Raw genomic sequence first — 18,990 nt, 5'->3', positions numbered from 1 at the left:
AGATTTGAAATAGTAGATTAGTGGCATTGAAACCTGATGACGATCATTTGCTTTCGCTATTAATTATCCGAAAGATTCTTATAGTAAATTGTTCGGCACTGAGAAGATGAAGAGGCTAATTTTAATTTAGCAGTGTAAGAAAAATGTCACAGGAGGTTTTCCCCGGACATATTTGAATACCAATACTTCAACTTTAATGCGTCCGAGTATAAAGACGTATTGGGTATCTTTTATTTCTGTCGTGATTGGGTCGATCATCATTTTCGATTATTTGGGACAGATTATAGTCTCCACTAAGTGTCCTTAAGTTTAACAAAGGCGTGTTGCCGAAACGTCGACAACATTTTGTTTATTACACTGAGTGAAGACTCTCATTCGTCCCAAATAATCGAATAAAAAGACGTATTGTGTGATTTTTAGATTAGTTTAATTACTTGAACGCTAACTTCTTATAGTTTTACCTTTTTTGTGTTTGCATGGCTAATCTTGCATTCATCATGGTTTGCTGAGTTTTGGGGATCGTTTATCTTTATTTTCGAGGATTTTAGTTTTGCCGTGGGTTGATCATTGCAAAAATTGTTGAAAGTATAAAAATCACTCATAGCGCTATGATTAATAGTTTGTAATATGCATGTTTTATTTTAAATTCATCACTTCAAGCAAAGTAAAATGACAACTTTGTTATTCGTTGTATAAACTTGTAAAAGTTGTAAAAGTTATTGTGAAGATGAAGCTATTGAACAGTCCACAAATACGAATATAAATATCAACTCTTCACTATAAAATCTGCTTGGATGTAACCAGAAACATTTCGTCCTGCGAATTTAACATCAAGGCTAAGCGAAACTTGAATTAACTTATTAATTAAAGAATAATAATACCTGGGATCGTAATTTTATGATTGGGAAGATAACGTCAATCTCAAAGTCAAAGACAATGCAATGAAGAGAGAACGGATTTCAAAATCATATGGGCCTATATAAAGTAATCCCAGACTAAATTCCTGCATAAAATGGAATCCATATTGCGGAGGAAAACTGGAGCTTGTTTTTGAAAATAATGCACAGCGTATTTTTCACGAATCATGGGAAACTCTCGAACATTTTATTCAAGTCAAAACATCACTAAATAAATACAGTGTAGGTTTAAAGGCCCTAAATCCAAAAATTGACATCTCATCAGTCATCAACGAAAGAATTAATTCCGGGGTCATTTGATCGTAAATTTAGGTAAATTGAGGATGTAGCACCTTCGATATCTTTAAAATCTTCGATATCTTTAAAATCTTGATCCTGCACATTCATATATCTGACAAAAAATATGTTTTCAAATAATTAACAAATAAACCTGTCCTTGTATTTAATTAATTTCTAGCCAAAACTTGCTGGGTAACATTTACACGAAACTCTCAGAAATCTTCACCATCCCGAGTAATGGGGACGGTTTTAACCCAAAGTTGGACTTATATAAAATAGAATCCTGCAAGAAAAACGTTTCTTTCAAACGCCATGAATTTTAACTTAACCATGTCTTAATTTTACAAAAATGGTAAGGTTCAACTTCAATTCCATACAAAACTCCCTGGAAAAATGAAATTATCAAATTGGTTTTTTAATTTGTCTAGCTCCGCACAAATATATAATAGTGACACGTGCCACGTCTTCTGAAAATATGAAGAGTTTTACTCTTTACGGTCTGAGTAAGTACAATTCAGGGATCGTTCACATATTACGTCAGCAACCCACGATTCCGGGGGTAGTTCTGTGATATTCTTGTGCGATAACTCAGTGTTAAAACCTTCTTATGCGGAAGGGGAAGGAGGTCTCAAATCTTCCAAATCTTGCTGGTGTAATATGTGAGCGTTTCCTAATCAGATGACCGATCATATTCAGTTTAATTTAAGCAGGTTAATTCAGTATTCTCTTCCTTGGTTTCATCGGTCATCATGCAACCCCGTGCACAATCAAAACACCTCAAATTCTGAGCTCACCGATCTTCACAAACACCAACATGTACCACATAGTCATAAATCACGTGACGTCACACAACATGTGACGTCACGTGAGGAGAGTCTCAAGAGTTGGGGTCCTCTGCCTCGGGTATCGCGTTTGAGACTTGGCTGAGGGGGTTGTATTGAGAGGCGAAGTTGTCGTGGCCCCGTATTGGGACTGGTTGGTAGGATGCCGGGGACAGATCGGAAGGAGTAGGACTTCCTACTGACAACTCACTGTCCATACTCTGAAATGGGCAGGATATTAGTTTGAGAATATAAATTGGCAGAGGGTTTAAAACTGAAAGTAGAATATTATCCCCACGTAAACGAAAGGCTGGATAAGTAGAAGCACTTACTGGTCGAGTACGACTGAAGTTGATGGTCAGTCGACTTGCGTCGACAGTGTGGATCAGCTGATCTGCACTGGCGCCCATACTGGCGGAGTGTTTGAACTTCCGTCTGTGTGACAGGATCATGTACCTGGACCAGATTTGTTAGAGAAATAACTGTAATTGTAAACGTTGTACCTAAAATCTTGATAATTGTTTGTTTTACTTTTAGATACAAATTCTGAATGATGATAAATCACTCTACAGTCTACACTGGACTATCATGTGATTAAGTTTAACACATTCTCTAGATGGCTCTGACAGAAAATTCAAAACACATTGCACAAACCCGCAAACCGGCAAACCCTCTACTCTGGGCCCAACCCTTACCAATACCATAACCCTATAACTCAAGCATATGCTGAAACCCTAACGAGAAATTTGACGTACTTCCTTGTAGTTATATTGCTAATGGCTGTCATGTTGTCATTGTCAAAATTGACCATTGGTAATGGTCTGGCCCGGCGCGCGCTACTTCGTAGCACGTGCCATTTCGATAAGAAAGCGGCGCGCGTTACTTCGAAGAAATTTAGGCATTCAGTAACATCCGTCAATGTCAAAATAGTTTGTTGCCGTTAACTCGTCAGGGAATCATTTTAACCCTATGTCATGGGGGGTGATTCGGAATCAGCGGTCACAAATATATCAATTGTGATTGGTTACAAATAAATCGATTATTTTAGTTTTATAAAATTCTCGATGTTCCGGCCAGTGCTATCGAGTGATTTAGCATGTTCGCCATTAATATTATCTTCATCAAGTTATTACCCATATTGAATTACTAATAAAATGAACGCTGATGTGCGATGTACATTCTTCTTCGTAATCTTATTACAGAAATTTTCGGTATTAGTTAATCGCAAATTCATTATGAATCATGGATTATTTATTTGCTTTGAATTGTTCCGTTGCCAAGAAACCAGCACGTATGGAATGCACGAGATGAAGTAAATGTAAGCTGTGCCGTATTCCTTTCGTTACTCTCTGCAGGGTATAACTTGTCATAATGCCAGTATCTAAGTTATGTAACTAAATACTCGTGAAAACCTCATAAGATTATAGGCTAGGTTGCTAGCAGGACTTGTTTAATATCATGTATCAGATTACAGAAACCTACGTAATGTCGACCCTGCACATTATGCCATATTAAACCTAGTTCGTTTCACTTAGTACGCAACATGTTTTGCTAAGCAACCAGTGTGCAGTGAATTAACATCGCCAGCTGCCACCGCTTCTCTCCACTAGCCATAAAAATGCAACTTTCGTCATTGTTCTACATCTAACGCTGGGATTTGTACCAGATATAATTTGTCTTTTGTTCGCCGTTCTTTATTCTCTCCCAATATCACCTTACTTCATTAAACATTACTTTAGTTATTAGTATTACTGATTTAAAGTTTCGTTTTGAAGACATTCTCCCCTGCAATTAGGTGATTGCAATTTAAGAGAGCATTCATTCATTTCTCTGGTCATTACAAAGGAGCTCTCTCTCCTGCAGATAGTATGGCAACATGCCCGGTATGGAAAGTAAGAGGGCAGCTAGTTACATGTCATTGTCAACGTGTACTTTTAATCATTGCTCTTGTGTATAACACGGAGATGGCTCTCTTCCGGGCTTGAGCGTGAATATTTAGATTTAATCTCTTTCCTGACTTTAAATTCTCTCAGTCACTCCTTCACGTGATCACGCTGCACTTGTGAATTATGCAATGTATAGTGTATACTCAGTATAGTAGTACCGAGTACATCGTCCAGCTCGAACACTTAGGACATTATCATTCATCACACAGGATAGTATATATAATCACACTCATACAGCTCTCATTTAGCTCTCACTTTTTGTGTGGATGTTCCTCACTTAACAATATAGTTGTCGCCTTTGTTCAGGTTGTGTAGAACTCTTACATTATGTAAATATCATGGTCACTGATTACTAATAAGTAATTAGTGACCAATGTATAAATACGAATCGGTGATTATGGATTAGTTTTCTTCTGTGTTGCCGCATAGAGTTGTTATAATAGTCGTCAGTTGTACGCAGTTCATTTCATGCAAACGGCCTTTGCTTTCTAGACATCTTATTCTATGTTGTATCCTCAATATTGTAAAGATTCAGTTATTGTCCTTACATCAGCTGCAGTTTATCCTCCATATTGTTAACATTGGATTGGGATTCACAACATTTCACACCCCTATGTTTAACTCTTGGCATGTGATTCCTTTATTTTAAACCTAACCGTATCTTCACCTTCACCCCAACTGTAATGGGGAGGCAGGGTGTAACATGGAACCGTGTGGAAACTGGTCGTAACAATGAAAAAAAAAAAGAATTCAAATGGCAGAAGGTGGGTAAATTCCGGTGCTGTAGTTGTACCTCATGAGTCATGAGGTATGCAGGCATTGTCCTTTCAAATTCCAATTATAGAGATCCTTCACATTTCAAATTTCTCGTTCAGACAGATACACAGATTTTGCTCTATTTAAGTCCGCCCCTTTCCCCTCCATAGGTTATTGTATACTAGCCTATCATGTTTAAATAATTAGCCTTTTCAAACCGTATCCCCCTAGGCTGGCTTACGTAATATGTGAACGTTTTAGCTGCTGTTTTAATTTGCAAGAGGTTGTATTCGAATTTTGGCTGTCCGTTTTTTTGTTTATAAGCAAGCCTCTTCTAGGAATCTTGTGAATTATTTATGTATGTTATTATAATATTAATATATTATATAGCTATAATTTATTCATTCTTTTGGAGATACTCCAAACATATTACATATCATGTATAAAGTTAGAGGTAATTTTGATCACGGAAATGCCGTATATATGAACACATGTCAGCGCAGTATCCTATACAGTGGTTTGTCTTTGTGTATGAGCTCACATTTCTCCTTGCAATTTTAGGATAATTTGACTTTTGACGGATACTTTAGTGCAATATTCCCCAGGTTTTATTTTGTAAGAAGGTCAAGTTTATTCATATGTTCAGTGTGTCGATGATCGCTACATCCATTTTTCCTGTTTATAAGGGGAATAGTCATACGATTTCCATCGTATTATCATACAATTTATTCTTATCTGCAATGTCGTATCGTCCGTCGTTCTGGCAAATTTGAAATGGATTTTAAATTTCCAGCACTTTATTTAGATTGTTAGATTGTTGTATCTCCACTGCACATGATTTGGAGAACCTGTGAAGTGTGAAGTGTGACTAATGAATAGTGACTAATGAATAGTAATGAATTAAAAGGGACCTTTCCACCAACCTGCGAGTGCCATACAGCACGAGAAGGACTGCTATGATAAGGGAGGCGATGGCAGCTCCGACTATTGCACCAACACTAACTCTGGAGGTTTCCGCTGTTGTAGCGGCTGTTACGGCTGATAAGTCTAGGTACTCTGAAAATAGAGTTAGGTTTATAAGGGGTACGTAGTAAATAGTTCGAGAATAACAGTATGTTTTTTATTGTAGGGAGTTGATGGGAGTGTTACAGTGTTTCGTTGGGTGACCCATAAGAATTGAGAAAGGAAGGAGTCTCAAATTTAATGTTGAGCAGCAAAAACTCATTAGATAGTGTACATTTGTTTTTTTGCATATTAGGATACATTTCTATGAGGATGAGTTTCTAGAAGTTTCTTTATTTCCGTCACTCAATTTTGTAGAAAATAAGCCACGTCGCTAAACAGTAAAAACTTTATCGTCGCTAGCAACTTCAAACGTGACATCATTTGATCATCCGTCGGCAACCCCTCAACCCTTTGTAATTTATATGAGGACTAATTTATGAATTCTATTGACCTTACACAAACTATTTCTTTAAATAGATAACGTTACATAGCATAATATATTTCCTTTAGCTGCTCACTAGCTGTGAGTGTGAGACTACTGTATAATTACAATATAACTTTGAAACCCCAACCATTACCAGTTTAACTCCACGCACATTGGTAATTATTCTATATTATGGTTATTGTGTGCTAATATATAGTTGGAAGGCCTATGCATTATGTTTGTACATTTCATGGCCAGAGGCAACATACAAGTGAGTTAATTTTGCAATTAGTGCGATTCTGCACTTGCCTAGCAGAACAATTCGCCAAATTTCAGCCTTATAATTATGGTTATATTAGGTAGTTGGACTCTCAGGTTGGATTGTTGAACAGCGCGTATATAACGGAGTGTTACACGATTGTTCAGTATAACACATGAAATTCGGACAAATCCTGTCCGGATTTGTCCGAAATCCCAAAACCACCCCCTCCCTATTTGCCAAATAGATGGCCCCTTTGAATTTTGATGATAGCTCTATAATTTTAAAACTTAAATAAGGAATAATTTACTATTGAACTTACATAAACTATTTCTTTAAATAGATTGCGTTACATAAGTCATAACATATACACATTTCCTTTAGCTGCTGATTGTCTTTGTCTTCGCTTTGCTGGGGCCCTGCTGTACGGTAATACTGTACAACTTCGAAACACGGAACACTCTTGCTCCACACAAATTGTTAATTATTCTATAACGAAATGGTTACTAAAAGTTCTATAATTGTTCGTGTATTAGCCCATAGAACCCGACGCCGGAAATTAACTGGTTCACGTTAAATTTGTATAGGAGTTTAGTAATGCTCAGTGCTAGTTCATACTTGGAAGGACTATACATTATGTTTGTACATGTCATGGCTGAGATAGTGACAGCCTCTTATTTCTTGAACTTACTTTATCTTAGTTTGTCTTAGCAGCAATAAAATCGATTGCAGTAATAGAGTAATACATAATTTTCTCTTTTGACGACCATTTTTGACACCAGATATGTACTTCTGTAATCTAATCCATTTTGATAATATCTCTATAACGTCAAAATATTGTAATCATTATTCTCAGAGCTTGTAACTTGTGAGCTCAATTCTAAATCCCAATCCCAAGGACCACAACATGATGTCGGTAACCCTAAAGAAACCGGTTATTATCGGACTGACTTGTGGAGCCCTGTTTGTCCTCTTCCTCCTTCACCAGCACTACACTGCGTACCCCACCCGTCTCAAACTCCCTTCCTCCTGTATCCGACCAGACAATATCGAGAACCTTCTAGATATTCTCAACACTTCAAATTCAGGGGTGAAGAGACCCAAATGTTATGAAGCTCTCAGGGGGCTAATGGACAGGATTTACAGGGTGGAGATCAGCGGAGCTGAAGTTAGGGTTCCAAAGAGCATGGTAGAGTTGGTGAGGGACAAGTGGTTCGGCGGAGATGTTGATCTGTACGCAAAGTTCGAACATCCCAGAGTTATGATTGTTTCTGATAGGTATACCTCGCAGACGTCCACTGTGAACCCACTCAGAGCGTTGCGACCCAAACCCTCAAATGGCGGCGAGGAAAAGCTCGCCGTGGAAAAGATTATCGCGGACAGCAAGCCTGGATGTAACTTTTGTAACGATAAGCAAACCCTAGAGGATACTTTTGGAAGGGTTTATTGGGAGAAATCTCACATTTTCACGGCAGAAAACGCGTTCAGGTTCTACGACTACACGGGAATGGTCATCCCAGCAGACATTCATAATTTCATGGATGTTGATGCTCAGACGTTCGAAACAATGCTGACATACTCCGCTTTAACTTGGTTTGGGAACATCCACGAGAGGCACCCGGAGAAGACTCACCCTGTTTTGGTTTGGGATGTTTTGGGGAAAGCTGGAGCAAGTCAGGTTCATCCTCACATTCAGATGTTCGTAGGATCTGGATTTTATCCAGGAAAGTTTGGGGAAATAGACGACGCAGGGAAAAGATATAAAGCTGACACAGGAGGGAATTATCTTCAGGATATCGTAGATCTTCATATTGCACTGGGATTGGGATTCAAACATAAATCTGCTGCAGTGATTGTGCCAATAAACCCAACTAAGGACCGTGAGATTTGGGTGGTTGGTAAGGACAATGTGTTTGATTGGGCCTGGCTTTATTTCATATCATTCCGAGCTTATATCGAGGAGCTCGAAGTTTATTGCGTCAGTCAGGGCATAGCCTTGCCGACCGCAGAAATTGCCCAAACTTCAATAATGAGCGAATCAGGGGAGTTGATGATAGTAAAGATGGGCGCTAGGGGAGATTGCACAAGTCCATACAACGATGTTAGTTCCTTAGAACTATACTCCGTAAACAGTATTTCTACTGATTATTATGAAACGATTGCGGCAGTTCATAAAACTTATGAAACGTATAAGACTAAAAATCCTGAAAAGTATGAGGGTGTTTGAATTTGATCAACTTTTTAGATTGACGCAGAATGAATATGATGTTATTCAAGATATCAATTTTACGAGATACCAGAGATTTTTTCCTATTTGGTGATTGTGTTAGGATAATGTTCAGATAATGCACGTTCAGTTATAAAAATAAGAATAAAATTCAGTTAGACTATAAAACGTTTTACTATTGTAAAACTTATTTTTATAATTGCATTCGCAGTTTTATGTTTGTACCGTTATGGAGCAGAGTTGTTACGTTATGAGAATGTATCGTCAGATGTTAGGGACAGAAGATCTTATATTTTATATTGACGAAGAAGGAATGATCGCCTCAGCTTAGAATAGTACATATTATATTATATACTCTGTATTATATAGAGTATTTTAATCGTTATATTACCATTACGTAAGTGTTGATTATCTTAATTTTCAATCAGTAGTTAACATGGCATTTATTTATCGTTTGTTTTGTAAGAAACCATGAAATATATATTTTATCTAATTGTGTACGGTTAATTGTTCTACAATGCAGTTATTATTACTTTTTTGAATTACTGATAAAAATAAATTGTTTTACTCGAGTCCGGGACCTAACTCAACAAACACCTTCCCACACTATTTTATATAATATCTAGTAACCTGTAACGCCCGCAAATATAATAAGCAAATTCAAAGGCAGACAATGCTAATAACATGCAATCAATAACTTATATTCGATATTTTAGTTATTGAAATACTGAAACAAATCGAACAAATTGCAATGTAAGAAGCTGAGTCTGTGACTCACCAGAGTATGTTAGGATATCAATAACGTCAGGCTCTACCATCATTAGCTCCTTGTGGTCCAGTTGCGACACTACCTTATTCGCTAGGACAAAGCCTTTTTCGTTTTTTAACACTGCATTCACCAGGGCTACACACCTGAAGTTGAGATGAATTGTAATGCTATAAATTAAAATACTCTAAATCTCAGAGAAGTTGGATGGATAAATCTACTAGAAACCAAGACGTGAGACAAAAATCTGATCACCCCTTTTTTTTGCTGTCTCAGGTAAAAATGAGATAGCTAGTATGAATAAATTACCCCGCAAATTTACTGCTAGATGAAGACTTTGCTCGGAGTAGTCTTATGTCTGAAGAAAATAGCAGCTTGAGGGTGAAGGTAAACTCGTTGCCATTCTGAAGATGCTTCAGAAAGCTGTTCTGTCGCTCCATCATTGTGTGGAGGTCTTGTTTCGCGACAATAACTATCACGTATTTCTGTTCCGCCTCAGTAACAACGTTTTGCATGACTGCAAAGGTAATTTGTATTAATGTACATTGTACAGTTTCTAAGTATAGGTCATTACGATGAAATTTAAGACCAAGAAGTTTCGGGAAACAGCTCGACATGTGGCGAGCTAAATGGAGCGTGCGCGGCTCATATTTGCAACCGCTGTTGAACTTTTTGGTTGTTCAGAATGATAATGCGCGTTCCAGCTCGTCGTGTTTTCGGGCATTTCTCGTGATACTCACTTGACATGTTGAAATCAGTGCTTAATAATTCATCAAATAAAATGGTAACTGATAAGATGAGATGATGTCATTCGCAAACGGATACCTGTGGGACAGATAGGGCAGCATTTCCCAGGAACGACCACTGCTTCTTTGCATTGTAGGGGCGGACAAATGTGGGCTTTACACTCTGATGTGCCTAAATAAATATTGGTCATTTTAGTATGACATTATGAATATGCTAAAGAATTTTGTCAAGCTATTTGACATGAAGAAAATTATTCGTGTTTAGCATCGTGAATTCCATGCCATCAAACGTACGCCAAAGCCCATAGGTCTTAAGAAATTTTGATACGCCAGGAATTCCATCCTAAGCGGTCTCACTTTATTATGCCACCATGTGAAACAAGAAATTTATTCACTGAATTTTAATAACGCTCAGCTGATTTTTACATAGTTGACACTTAAATGTTAAAATATATCCGGGCTACAAAATAATTAGTAGCATAAAAATAACTAGAGTAACTGAAGGAAATCCAGACTAATTTTAAAACTTTCCAAAGCTACTCATTTAACACAGTACTCAGCAGCTCAAATAGAATGAGATTATTAAATTTGTGGCTATTAGACTGAAAACGAGCTCAAGTTTTAAAATATTGTAGGTACAAGATTGCTTGACATTAGGGATCACCCACGTTTTGTGTTTATTAGCTGTATTTCAAAGTAGTAGGTGTCATCGAATTAAAAATGAAGAAATTTTCCAAAATTTTGGAGGGAAAAGGAAGACGTATAAGATAAATCCGGGTACGGTAAATCGGGGTTTTACTACATTTAGTTTTAAACCAACATTTACAACATGAATTTCCATTTTTTAAACATTTACGCTGCTTTTTCAAGGTATTGTAACATAAATGATTAGATAAAAGCTTCTCTTTTGTCTCAAAGTAATCTTATAATTTATTAAATTATCATCAATTTTAATATCCGGTCTAGTTTTTTTTACTGGGATTTTGGACCTAGTATTTTAATTTATAAATTTTTGATGACGTGTGATAATATTTCCGTCATCATCCAAAAAAGCGATCTGGTCACCAAATAGCAAATCGGCAGCGTACTCTAGCTTACTTCACAAGTGAAAAGATAAACTTTTTTCTGCAGGTTCATACCATGTTTGAATCGGATATGCAAATTTGTTTCATCTCTACTACATACAACCAAAATGCCGCTTATCAGGTACCTGGTACAGTCACTACATCCTAAGGCTTAAGTTCTAAACTAAACCTTTCCAACAACTACATCTTTCCAACAAATATAAATCTTTCAACCACACCCAAGAAGACTTCCGTATCTCCTCACAGTACATTTACCTCATCACCCCACACAGACCACTAGCTACCCCTCTCTCTCTCCAGATAACTCCTCCCGAAATCAGCTAATCAGGGCGGGGCACATCATACATCGTTGTCAACAACTATCTCCCTCAGTATATATCCCCCACTCCTCCTCCACGCGATCCTAGCCGGCAAGTGTAACTACCACCCTTAAACTGCGTGTTGTATAGCAAGTCATTGGAAGCACTGTAACGGACTACCTGGTCTGGGTACCGTATCCCCCTGAGTATTACCTTATATGGCTGCTCTCTCCGGGCACTCCTTCAAGTCTTACAAAGATGTATTACAATACTGTTATGTAATAATTATGTATTATAATATAGTGTATATAGGGTAGTGTTCTGCATAAAGCCAGGTGTTTGTAGGGATCAGTCTCGGAGGCTGTCCGTCCGGGCTCCCTGACTCAGTCGTGTCGTGGGTTATGCAGCGGTGTGGACTGCACTGAATGTTTTAAAAACATCTGAGTATGTACTTCAAGGGAGAATTGTGCGTGGTGAAAAACATGCTGGTAAGTTAAAATTATAGTAGGTACTGTGGACTGTCTTTAGGACTGTATCGAGATTCGAGATGTTCAGAAAGATTTATTGAAAATGCCCATATTTTGATTGATGTAAATCCTGAAGCCATGGTAGTAATTCAACGTCAAACTAAATGCCCGTACGTGTCGCTATATCAGTAGTATAGTAGTAGTACCGATGATAAGCAATTGTCAATGCAAATTGATTCGACGGAAAAGTTGGTAATTTATGTGAAAATTATTGTTAAATAAATATTTTCTGCAAACAGGGCACTTTCGCCACTATTTTGAGTTACCTAACAATGTCACAATAATAAGTCACATAAAACATGCTAACACCAAGTTGTCGCTCAACATAACATATTGATTACTACTAGATATTGTCGCCGGGTGTTGAAATTTTATTTAATGAGAGGAGACGTAAATCATAGAAGGTTCTGAAAACTGCAAAGTGTGAGAATTTGGCGGAGGAGAACAATAGAGAAGTAGCGGGTTATACAAAACATTCCAGGATGAGCCATGGTTAGCAAAATTACAATATTTTTAGTTTTAATATTAAGAGAAAAACATGATATGTATAATTTACGTATACCAACGCAGAAAAGTTACTTCTCGGACCTAAGTTTTCCGAACACAAGTTTTATCAGTCTTTTGTTTTCCGGCTCTTCGCTGGATTATCATTCAGGATATTTGCCAAATTTTTTCCGTTCACACTCTTTTGTAAAAAGACAATAGTGAAAGGTTACGAATGGACGTTTTTGCAGAAAAACGTGGATTTTGGAGAACGAGATAGGTTTTTTTTTTTGGAAAACGAAATTAGATATATACAGAATAGTATTACAGGTTATATATAATGAATATCATCATTGTCAAAAATAAAAACCAGTCCATGGGACTGAAAAAATTAATTAACTTTCGATTCGAAAGAGTTAAATTCTAAATCATCCATGTTAGATAATTCTACAGTTCTATTTGAGGTTTTTCTAGATCCTCTTATACATAATAAAATCATTTTTCTAATTAAAAAAGATAACTTACACCGATAATAATTAATAATATCGTTGTAATTCTGTTTTTGTTTATATGCAAGTTTATTGCATAGTAGTTTCTCGAACGTCTTAGCCTGCGGTCCCATGCCACCTGTCGTGATAGGTGGGTTTAAATATGTCGTCCGTCCTTTCGTTAGTTACCATGACAACTAGCGCGCAGTGCAGCGCGCGAGTATTGCTTGCGGAGATATGATGTATATAGCTAGCATGTCAATAAATGCGCGGCGTGAGTGTATTAATTAATGTATAGTATTAGGTAATGAGCCCAATTTGTACGTGGCATGCGTACTCGTAGTATAGTGTACTATGTGTATATTATTATTATGCAGTGAGCTGATTAGAGCTTATATTTATAAATATAGTGAACGGAAATCTAGCGTCCGCCAAAACGAAACAACGGGCGCAATTCTTGTTATTCTTCGTAAGCAGACGAGTCAGGATAATTGGATTTCTTGCTCCAATGCATGGTGATTACATCATACATATGGGCACTTAAATCAAACATATTATGAGCGCTTATCAATTAGATTTCAAAGTTCCAATCAAATTTCAGGACATGAAATAGCCCAAACTTTGGAGGGCCCGAAGGTTCTCTTTCGTTCTTATGGACTTTTCCCAGCCCTAACCATTTCTTCTCGAGACCAAACGGAACATAGGATCGGAATTATTTGGGCTGATAAGGGAAGTAAGAATGAAAGTGTGAAGGTGGAATGATTACCTAGTCGTACCATTATAACATGTGCAATTGTGCAAGTTTTACAGTCATATTACCAGCATGTTACCAGCATGTTACCAGTATGTTACCATTATGTTACCAGCATGTTACCAGCATGTTACCAGTATGTTACCAGTATGTTACCAGTATGTTACCAGCAGGTTACCAGTATGTTACCAGTATGTTACCAGCAGGTTACCAGTATGTTACCAGTATGTTACCAGTATGTTACCAGTATGTTACAAGCAGGTTACCAGTATGTTACCAGTATGTTACAAGCAGGTTACCAGTATGTTACCAGCAGGTTACCAGTATGTTACCAGTATGTTACCAGTATGTTACCTAGACGTACCATTATAACATGTGCAAGTTTTACAGTCATCAATCCAAGTCTCTCCTTCCTTTCTCTGCGCTGCGTTACTGTCCACACATCCATCTGAAAGTATTGCCATTTTTATGGTCAAATTTCTTGGTACCGCAACACAAATGCTCATTTTTGCAGTCAAATTTGCCGTGAAAATAACAATAATAATAATAACTAGAAATTTATACATCGCTTTATAGCCAAAAAGAAATCCAAAGATTCAGTTCAAGCCATCTAAAGCGACTCATGAACAATGAACATAAGAACTTTAGCATTTTATGAGATATGGGTTTTTATTAGGAAGTTATTAATAGTAAAAAAATGTCAGATATTTTCATCGTTTCGGGGTCATGCATCTCGTTTAAATCATAAAAACACCTCCCTTCACAGCGCATATACAAACATGAGAAACATACAAATACATTTCTTGTACACATAAAATATGTGACAGAATATTATGGAGCTGTTGTATGTGATTACAGTTAGGGGAGCTGTTGACTACTTGCACCGATCATCGCATCGTCTAGAAGCCTCAAAAACCCGTTTATAATTCAACATTCAACATTCTAGCAGGAATAACTTAGTAGAATAACTTAGTTAAAGTCATGCACGTACGTATATATACACCTTTAATCCAAAGTATGGTTTATTTTTCCGCAGAATTTTAAGCTCGAGAACTTCATAAAAGTAGCAGCTGCACAACTTTGATCTTTGAATAACATTATTAAAGTAGACATAGAGCACAGACGTAGGCGTGCATAGTATGTAAGGTCAGGGAGGACGGAACAGACTAGTGGCAAACCTTGATTGGCATGTTGAAAAGTTAGTTTGTGTAGTGCACTCCTTTATTTTAGGCTCTACAAATTCAGGTCATTCTGATTTCTATGCAAACTTTTCCGTGACATATTTTTAGCACAGTCCAACAACTTTTGAAGACCACGTAGGCAGATACAAATTGAGAAGAAGCCAATTTACTAACTCAATTTCAAGAACTGGATGATTCTATAATACAGAAGGAATTGATTTAATGTAGTCCAAGGAATCCTAATCCTCCTTACGTCCCTAAGATGGCGTTTCTGATTCCTCATGTCTCGTATAATTCATTTAGTGGTAACTTGAAATTGGGAGGATGGTCCTACTCAAGCATCCATTGTGGTAAAGCGATAAAAATAAACTACTAAAATAGCAAGTCATTCGTAGTAATGATCTCTGCAACTCCTAGTATCCTCCATAAAGACTTGCAGTTCTACACACCCTTCACTAGAGCAGGTTAACAGTATATCAGTATGTGGTGCGTTCACAATTCTGTGGTGGCCAATTACAACACTACTCTTCTTCAGAGACCGAAATAAATTCCGTGTAAAAGTGTGAAGTTGAGCAGGTCATTTGTGATCCTTGCCATAAAACACCACAAATTCGCTATAGAAACGCCAAAGGGTGACTTAAGAACTTAAGAGGACAATGAGAGGCGATAATAGATGAAAGTTGCTTGCTAATAGAGGAAAATAGCTATGTACTTCAGTGAAGTGAAGGTTATTAACGTCATTCAGCTCTTGTCAAATCATTATGGAACAATTGAGATGATTTTGAAAAATTCGAACTGCTCCCATTTTGTGATTTTGTGGTTCAGCTTGAGGTATGATTTGATCAACCACCCTTATTTAACAGTAACTTATTTAGCGGACACAATTTGGTGGATTTTTAAAGTTTCCGCTTCTTTTGAACCGCTGGAGCGGAGACAGTGTTGTCATATTAATTGAATCTAACGTATATATTTTCATTAAGTATAATTTTTCTGTGAGAATGGACGCAAGATTTTAACAGTCATGCATTATGACACATTTAACCACTTTTTAACAATCTAAAGTACACCTATACTAGTGTTAAAAGATAAATTCTTTGTCGTTATTAACAAGATGATTTCATTCTCTCAATCAACTTCATTCAGCTTTAACTTATGCCAATTTTCTCTTCTATATTCAAGCGATAGAGTATAGACTAGGGCAATAGAAAAGTACTGAATACGACGAAGCCATTATCCTTGCGTAGATATAAATAAATCAGGTGCGATGTAAGGGCCATGGTAAATGGACATAACAAAGGAGTAAAACTGGAAATAAAATTTCAGTTCTAGCGATTTAATCCCAGAAGATTGTCGGCAGTTAGATGATGTACGATTTTAAATGTTATAAATACAATAAAATAGGTATAAGTTGCATTTGACCACCGTCGATAAATGTTAATTAAGACTCTCCCGATTCCGTCAATATTATGACATATAACTCATTAACGTATTAAACAGTAAAAACAGCAGACACTTTCCGCAATCTATCTTTGTCTACATACACAACTATAAGTCGCTCCTATGTTTTAAAGTTAGTGTCGGAAAACCTGAATGCAGCTTAACCTTGAACCGCTTATAAACTCATATGCAGACAGTGGAAGACTAAATAATGATACTTTAGGACTTCTATTCATTACTGACGTTAAATATGTCTCAGAGATTTTGGGCGTGAAACCAGGTGATATTTAAAATCGTTACAGTATTTAAAAGGGTTTGGGATCTTAAGTATTCTGAGAAGATCTATACCGTAAAATAACAGCAGAATTTGAGATAAGATTGTAGTGATGTGCGGCCAAATACTTTCAAATCAACAACTTTCGGGAGGCGTGGCCCCTCAAAAGAAGCAAAAATTCCTCGCAACCTCGATTTACTCTACTCCTACAGTCTAAGTACCCTGTGTCGGGAGCTTTTAGGTAGATACCTAAAAACGTCGGCAGGTTTAAAACTCAACGTCCTTTTAGATTATCTTCAAATATTCAGACTATTTGTCCGGATATTGTGTCTTGGAATTTGGTGACGTTCTGAGGGCCTCGCTAAGTGTGCTAAGCATGCACTGTCTCGGGAGCTTCTGAAGTAATTTGAATGTTTAGCAGCAAGGCACGCTCCTTTCGCTGAAAGGCACGCTGTACACCAAATCACACAACCCCTACAAGACCGACCAAATATTTCAGCGCATTCTTTAACGCAGCATGTTAAAAGTTCCAGAAGCTCTACTGCCTGAGTAGGGTATTTTAATTTAGTCTGGTTTTTAAACATCACACACATTTGCACAAAATCTTTAAATAAATCTCCCTAATGAAGTGATTAAAAAGTGCAGGTTTCGCACTTTCACGTGGAGATGATTTAATGAATCCTTGTGGAGATCACAGTATTTCATGTGCAGGGCAGATAGACTCTGTCTTTGGTGTGATGGTTAATGTAATAATCTAATAATATGGTTTATATGAATTGCTGTAAATGGTTTGGACTCGAACGCCAGAGTTTTCAGAAGTATTAAAGACGGGGATAACATAAATTGTCATGTCACCGATTGATTTAAACGAGGTCCTTAAATCAAATGCAATCCACAAAATCTGATTATTTATTAATTAACCTATGATCTGCACCACATGCAGGTAAAGTGACCGATAATTCACTCCGAGGTCTGCACTTATCCTAGAAAAAGAAATTAAGAACCAGCACTTGTTCCTCAAGACTCTCCCTCAACATGGAATTACACACCTACTTCTACTGTCTCGTAGAGAATACACAAGGGGACAAGATGACAATTTAAATTGCCATAATTAGACATATTAATTATCATGTGGGGTCACGTGATTGGTCGTTGCCACAGAAACCGTTCTATAAACCATGAATATGACCGTGAGAGACGAGGTTATTATCGGTCAACACAAAGGGTCGTCTGCAGCAGTACTAGATCTCTGATGATTTGTTGACGATTGTTATGACAATGACCGATAAATAATAAGTGAATGGTGAGTCTGTTTCTTAGGTCATAATTTGTAGATTCTTATTTCACCTCAGGTTCACCGCTAAAATGAGCACCACCCAAATAAGAACTTTATAATGTCTCAGGACGTCAGGACGTGTTATCTTGCCCATCCTAGATGTCACTACATTTGGAGTCTTCATGTCTTCTAATGTCTTCTTCATGGTCAGATAGCCAAAATGAACATTGGAGCAGAGCCAATGATAGCATTCAAGTGGATGGAGCGTTCCGATGATTTAATCAATAATAAAAGCCAAATGCCAGCTCACGTACAGTATGCAGTTATGCAGTATCAATGAGTAATATTATTTATCAATGAGGTGATGAAGTGCCACGCCCCCCCCCCCCCCCCCCAGATAACCTAGTAGATGAGTAATGGGAATTACTACTCACTGATTACATATTATGTTCACATTACTGCTCACTGATTACATATTATGTTCACATTTCTAGATTACATGTTATCATGTTGATTGATAACATAGTGTGTTGCTCGACTGGTCCGGATACCGGAACCAATTCATCAGATTATTGTGTCATCTTTTCAGAAGGGCTCTGTTTACTGTAGAGTGTACACTGTTAGCACGTTTGCTCATCCCTAGCTTGCTGGTTGCGAAAGAGATCTCAGTTTGTGATATCAGGTGATTTGTTACGATATGGAAGGAGTACAGTTCCAGGTTTATGATTCAGCTAACACATAACATCAAAATTTCCTCGCAGATTATCTGCCGACCTGCCGCCTATCTGGATGTGGGGGCGCCACATGGCAAAGTTACGACACTGATCTACAGGTTTTTATGTTTATAAAAAACTCATGTTTGGATGAAACCCATGTTTCGATTATCATTTATCACTTTTTGAAAGTGTTCTTAATCTATGATTAATCGCCCAAAGTCTACAATTAATCACACAAAATCTATCATTGATAGAATTTGCAAGCTATCTAAACTTGTTTATTTACCTTTTGAATATGCCATAATAATCTTATCGGGGTTTAAGAGA

At 37.2% G+C, this 18,990-nt stretch overlaps 3 protein-coding genes across 4 annotated transcripts in view; 1 reads left to right on the top strand and 2 right to left on the bottom strand.

Annotated features, from left to right (window-relative positions):
• The window catches only part of LOC134818419 (kynurenine 3-monooxygenase-like), a 927,626-nt gene that overhangs the window by 236,469 nt on the left and 672,167 nt on the right, over positions 1-18,990 (bottom strand). The gene's annotated exons all lie outside the window — the stretch shown is intronic.
• The window catches only part of LOC134818415 (cysteine-rich motor neuron 1 protein-like), a 44,132-nt gene continuing 25,828 nt past the window's right edge, over positions 687-18,990 (bottom strand). For both annotated transcript variants that reach the window (XM_063827953.1, XM_063827955.1), the window contains 7 exons: positions 14,144-14,227; positions 10,226-10,318; positions 9,710-9,917; positions 9,413-9,546; positions 5,643-5,775; positions 2,350-2,473; positions 687-2,238 (listed from right to left, as the gene is read on the bottom strand). In XM_063827953.1, the coding sequence (XP_063684023.1) occupies positions 2,074-2,238; positions 2,350-2,473; positions 5,643-5,775; positions 9,413-9,546; positions 9,710-9,917; positions 10,226-10,318; positions 14,144-14,227 (941 nt within the window). In that variant the 3' untranslated portion in view covers positions 687-2,073. The remainder of the gene's footprint in view (positions 2,239-2,349; positions 2,474-5,642; positions 5,776-9,412; positions 9,547-9,709; positions 9,918-10,225; positions 10,319-14,143; positions 14,228-18,990) is intronic.
• On the top strand, positions 7,310-9,137 carry LOC134818198 (uncharacterized). Its single transcript, XM_063827639.1, has one exon. The coding sequence runs from the start codon at positions 7,315-7,317 to the stop codon at positions 8,632-8,634; it is 1,320 nt and encodes a 439-aa protein (XP_063683709.1). The 5' UTR covers positions 7,310-7,314; the 3' UTR covers positions 8,635-9,137.

The sequence above is a fragment of the Bolinopsis microptera genome, chromosome 7 (genome assembly GCF_026151205.1).
Source record: "Bolinopsis microptera isolate Bmic1 chromosome 7, MBARI_Bmic_1.0, whole genome shotgun sequence".
Classification (NCBI taxonomy): domain Eukaryota; kingdom Metazoa; phylum Ctenophora; class Tentaculata; order Lobata; family Bolinopsidae; genus Bolinopsis; species Bolinopsis microptera.
Note: the sequence above shows the minus strand (reverse complement) of the source record. Positions and strands in the feature narration are given on the sequence as shown.